The 6000-nt window shown below is 38.1% G+C and overlaps 1 protein-coding gene across 1 annotated transcript in view; it reads right to left on the reverse strand.

The window, feature by feature from the left end:
• Window positions 1-6000, reverse strand: part of LOC104985724 (chromosome unknown open reading frame, human C9orf3) — a 424441-nt gene that overhangs the window by 73838 nt on the left and 344603 nt on the right. The window contains exon 15 of the mRNA XM_010836042.1: window positions 5736-5810. Within this exon, the coding sequence (XP_010834344.1) occupies window positions 5736-5810 (75 nt within the window). The remainder of the gene's footprint in view (window positions 1-5735; window positions 5811-6000) is intronic.

Genomic DNA, 6000 nt, shown 5'->3' on the forward strand with positions numbered 1-6000 from the left:
TCACAAAGTGCTTGACACAGTCTACAACATCCTCATATCATATTGCTATTTTGTGACACTACTTTAATGGTACATTTACATGAGCTGATACATGTAAAGCACTTAAAAGAGTGCTTGACACATGACAAGTGTCAGCTATTATTATATTAATAGTTCCATTCAAAGGTTCTTTTTAAAATATGTGAATAAGTGCGTGAGGGTAAATGGATAACAATACTTTAAATTTTTCCTATCATGTCAGCTGAAAATGGGAAGGAATTTCAGTACACTTGGAATTCTTACTTTTTTTTTAAAGAACTGCAGAGTCTTAAAAAAAATCTATGAAATAGATGAAAATGTAATGATACAAAATTATACAGGTCAGAATTCCTTCGTGAGGCTATCAAAAACACATTCTATCAGCAATTCTATCTTGATCCTGCCAAGGGGTAAAAAGAAAAACAACCAAGATCCTGTGAAACCAGGTCTGATCTGAGACCTAGGTACAGAAAATTTTGTTAACTACGTAGGGATTTCTAGGGATTTACAGAGGAAAAAAGGGAGACCCACAAAAAAGACTGAGTCTGAAATACTTCAGCAATATAACAAATTGCATATTAACAGCATTGTAATTACCCTTTTGTTTGGTTTCTTTGTAATTATTTTTAATAAATTATTCTGCCTCCCCCCATCGCTCAAGTAAGTTGTCACCCAAAGGCACAATCAGAACAGCGCAGGACACAAAGGCACTCACTGATAGGGAGGGCGTGAGGGAGGGCGCTGCTGCCTCCAGAGCTGTGACTCATTCGAATCCATAAAGCTTTTCTACGAGATCAAGTATCAATGAAGCTATTGTAAGAGATTACAGCTATATATATGTAGACTGGTTATGAATTCTCACAGGGCAAGAGCATTTTTGAAAAAAGGAAAGGGCACCAATGTCTGGGAAATCACTCAGCACGAAGGCTGCCTCAATTACATAAAACTGGCTGCCGCACCTACCATTTTGCTAAATCTGAGTAGTTCCTATAAAGAAAAGAAGACCCTTCGGTTCAGCACTCCCTAAATTCATCTGGCACCATTCTGCCAAGCTCCGTATCCTAAGAGCTCCAGAGTCAAGCCTAACACAGTTACCATCTGCTGTTACAGATCCAAGAAAGAACCAGATAATTTTTATTAGTCTTAAATACTGTTTTCCAGAAATCATAAACCAAATAGAAAACAGATCTTGAGGTCACAGAAGACAAATAGCAGTAAAGGACTTTATTAGTTTAAAATTTGTACCTACCTTTATCATGTTGAATATTTCAGTATCAGAACTGTAATAAAAACATTCTCCTAGAATGTGTAAAATTTTCAAAGGGCCAATAAAAGTGGCAAAATGCCTAAACCAAGTTGGATTTAAAAATGTTCTGTGAATTATCATCAAGTCTATCAAGGACTTCAGAATCAAGCGTGTGCAAAGAACAAGCGAAAACAAAAGCAGAGTGAAAATGCGCCAGAATTTAGTGTCACAAACAAAATAGGTCCAGTATTTTTCTCTGAAGGACTCAGAAAATCGAATTTATCATTTTGCCTCCTACTAAAATGGCCACTGAATATTATAAATCCATTTTCACAACCTTCTTCCTAGACTTTCATGTTTCACTCAATATTTCAAGGAAAATTTCACTAAAATTTAAACAATTTTATGCTCAAGGGTATTATTTTTCAGGTTCTAGCAGCAAGGAATAATTAAGGTAACCTTACAGGGTGCTTTTGTTGGAAACCATTTGTACCTAGTGTTTCTTATGACTACTCGTAACAGAGACCCATCTCACCCTCGCCAAGACTCTTACTTGGAAACAAACTCACAGGAAGGAGTGCTTGTTAATAATAACAGCAACGCTTAGTATTGCTGAATTTCCAATGTTTTGAAAGTATGCCGGTGAATACTTCTGACATCATAACCAGAAATGAGTATCTTAAAATTTGTTCCCTCTGTTATCAGATGTGTATAAAGTAGGAAGCATGCTTCCTTCAAATATGAAAACTGGAATTTTCCTTCTCTTAAAAAAAAAATCACTGACACCATTCAGGTATTTTCTTCAAATATATGATTTCATAAATTATTATTCTACAGTATATCCTAATCCCTGAAATACTGATAAAAGAACTATCAAAAACATTATTTTACATGTATATATTTATAAGAACTTTGTATTAGTCCTTAATCTTTGAATACAATATCCATTGTATTCAATGGCATTGTATTCAATTATCCAGTTGGCATTTATCTTTGAATCAGTTAAAGATAAAAGCAGGAAAAACATGTGTGTTCTTTCAAAACCAACAGTCACTTAGCAAAATCTATTAACATTATTTTTAAAAATATACACTGTACAAATTCACTGTTGGCATCACCATTGTCTAACCAGTCCTTTGCAGAGCAGGCTTACCCATTCATCCTAATTGTTCTTTGTACAGTTGTTCACGTCCCCTTGCCTTTCTGTTGCATAAATTATTCTAACTAAATAAAAGGAACGTGAAATAGTGAAAAAGGAAGAATATCAGAATGTAAGGCGAAAAATACCTGAGGCCTAACAGCAAAAAGAGACGTGAGTTTTTAAACTGAAAATTAAGAAAACAAATTAACAAAAACGTAAAGAAATTAAGTTACACCAGTGGAAAAAAGAGCTAAAACCTGAAGATAAAATAAAATGGAAACAAAAGTCAGAGAACATAGGAGAAAATGCAGACCAAAAAAGCCTCATTTTCAGAAAGACAAGAAATGAAAACCTGTTAGGTGGCACAGAAAAACAGCAGAGCTACCTGGTGGGTGGGTGGGAACGACGCGACACAGCGGTGCCGGCCAGGAGAGCATCTGAGAGCACTTTTGCAGGGGCACCTCTCACTCAGTCAGCTTACTTTATTTCCTTATTCGTTATTTTAACCCACAGTTGAGCACAGGATAAGTTTGTTTTGCTTCTCCTTCTAAGTTCACTGAAAACCTCGACTAGTATTTCAAACTATACCAGGTTATGCCCACCACTTAGCACTTTCAAGATTTTAAGGAGGGAAAATAATTATTCCTATAAAATTACATTCTTTAATGTTTAACTCCAGCCAAATGACCATTTTTAAGACTCTGGCCTTGCACCACTGCTTTTTGTTTTCCTTCCTCAGGCAGGTCAGAAGATGGCTTTCCCCCAGTCAGTAAAAATCAGAGGGAAAATGCTATGACCTAGCATAGTTAAATACAGACCAGTCATCCCCCACGTTAATTCCTGGGGCCGAATCCTGCCTGAAGCCTGAAGATGCAAATAGAGACCTAGGGTTTGGAGGAAAGGGCCGCAGGAGGGAGAGCAAGGGGCCGAGACAAAGCAGGCAAATAAAAGCCATAGCTAGATTTTAAATGTCCAACCTACAGAAACAACTAAACTCTTTATTTTACGGTTACATAAAACAAATAAAAGGAGAAAAATTCTAATGTTATAGAAAAACAGTAAATGCATGAAAAAAGAAAAATTGACTAACATGCTACCTGTGGCATGGTGAACATTTTAAAAAACATAGCTCAACTCCATGCTAAATTAACCACCTAGATTCAAATGAATAACAGGTTCAAATCCCAGCAAAAGGTTAACATAAGACCTAGGTTTCAATATTCAATACCACAGAATTTGATCCATATTTTGGAATAGACACTCAGGCAATCAGAGGTCACACCTCGGCTACCAGCTGCTGTACAGCTTCTGTGTCTTTCAGAACTTGTTCTAGCGCCCTCGGTGGCTAATCGCACCCCCTTTCTCCCTGTCCTTGAAAATATCACATGCTTTGCCTCAGTGAGCTCCAAACTCTCTCCAAGATAGAGCAGAGGCAAAACAGTGGGCAAAGGGCTGAGCTGCTGTGCAGAACCAGAAGGGAAAACTGGAGACATTGATAATTAATACTTTCTTACACAATTCTTAAACCTCCCCTCTTCTTGCCCCCTTCCCCGCCACCTCCACCCTCAAAGCTAGTCAGCTTTAAGCTTCATTCCCTGAAAGGAAGCTCGGCATGACAGTCTCAACCCACTTCATTTTCATGTCCTCCTCAAAACTACTACCCACAATTTCTAAGAAAAGTCAGAAGCACGTCCTCCCCATAAGCTCCAACACAATAGCCTCTCTCAAGGAGAAATCCTCAGTGAAGAAAGAACTCCAATGTTCTTGGAAGGCAAACTCCTCAGTCCCTAGCCTTCTCATTCTCAGAGGGCAGTGGTCAGGTCACAGGCGGGTGACACAGTGGGTCTCACAGATATAGTTACTTCAAATTCAGATTTTGGTAGTGATGGTACCTGGTAATCCATAAAGGGTTTCCCCTTCTTTTATGCATGAAACATTGTGTGCTTGGATAATCTTACTTTGGGTTTAAAAAAAATAATAGCTAAAAAATATTTTTTTTAACCACTAAACGAGCCAATTTGTAACTCTTTTTCCTTCTTTGGACATTTTATGATCTCATTCATCCATCACCTCACGAACATTTTTAAAAACACCTAGACCATGAAAAGTTAAACCAACACAACCTACCACAGCATGCTAAGGTACAGTCAGAAAACTCAAGCCAGTTCAAAATGACCACTTTTTCTATTACTGTTTAACTGAAGTGACATGTATGACTCTTTGTTTAAAAAGGGAAGGGCTTTTCATACACTGAATGTCTCCTTACAAATGACCGAACTCCTAGGCCAGTTCTTTTTGTAATTCTCTCAGAAGCTGCCCTCGGTATCCTTAAATGCACTCTGAAACTTTGGTATCACCTTCATTATGATGTGCTTTGTGCACATTCTCGGACGCTGCAATGCCCATACTAAGGCAACACATCACAGAAGTTGGCAGCAATGCTATCAGCAAGAATTTGGCTTCAGAGTCAGAAATGATTCATCATACATTCTAAGCAGCAGAAAAACAACACACTGCTATTTTAATCCCTCGGTGCTTTCAAGAATCAAAAAACAGTAAAATCATTAAAGCAAAAGCAACAAAAATCCTATCTGCTTCCATGTTTGTAAAAACATTCACTTTTAAGAGTTTTCAACAAAAGCACTCAGGAAATAACAGACTACTTACCTTATTTCATAATATTTACTACAATGACAAATCAAGTTTTAACTTAATACAATTTCAGGGGAAAACAGGTAGTCCAAACTTCTGCAAAGGAGCATACTGAAATTCTAAATATAGAAAAACAAATTTCTCATTTGCTTTAAGTAAACAAAATCCCTCCACTGTTTCAAAAGTAATACACTACTTTCATCTTCTCTCTCCATTTTTGAGAGTATCTATAGCCTAAATTAACGAGTGTGAGTGGTCTCTCTCAGGATCAAACAGAGAAACCTTACTCTGTGGGTCATTTATTCCGAACACTCCCTGGTTTTTAGAGATATTATATCATAATAATACCATATACCATACTAAATGTTACTGGTCTAATGTAATAATGTAATGGAACTGGCTTTTTGTTCTGATGCTCTATTTAAAGAGCATGAAAGAAATCTGCATCCTGGGTCGTTTTCACTTCCTGAGAACAAAGTACGTTGATAATCACTTGGATTATCAATCAGTATTTCTATAGAACTATACCTAGGTAAATCTAAGGTTTACTGCAAATTTAATTAAAACGTTAAAAAAAAAAATGCTACCCTATTGTTGTGATCAAGTATTGGGGGGAGGGGGGCAGATGGGGAGACTGATCAAGAACTCCATCCAGTGTTCTCTTTCGGGGACCCTTACCTTCTCAAACACTTCTTCTCTGTCCTTTCGTTTCCGTTTTCGGGGTCTCCGGTTCACTCGGACCCATTTCGCGACCTGAAGTTCAAAAACCACAGGGCATTTTAAACATAGGACGACAGGTCCCCAGGGCCACCCCTCAGCATAAGAAAAGAAACGATCGACGGCCTCACGACGCAGCCTTCCTCGGCTTCACCTGGGGGAGCCACCGGCACCTTTAGGGCATCCAGAGGCCGCCTCAACGCTGCGGGCCCTCGGGTGTGCGACG

Source organism: Bison bison, unplaced genomic scaffold, assembly GCF_000754665.1.
Source record: "Bison bison bison isolate TAMUID 2011002044 unplaced genomic scaffold, Bison_UMD1.0 scf7180017864057, whole genome shotgun sequence".
Classification (NCBI taxonomy): Eukaryota; Metazoa; Chordata; class Mammalia; order Artiodactyla; family Bovidae; genus Bison; species Bison bison.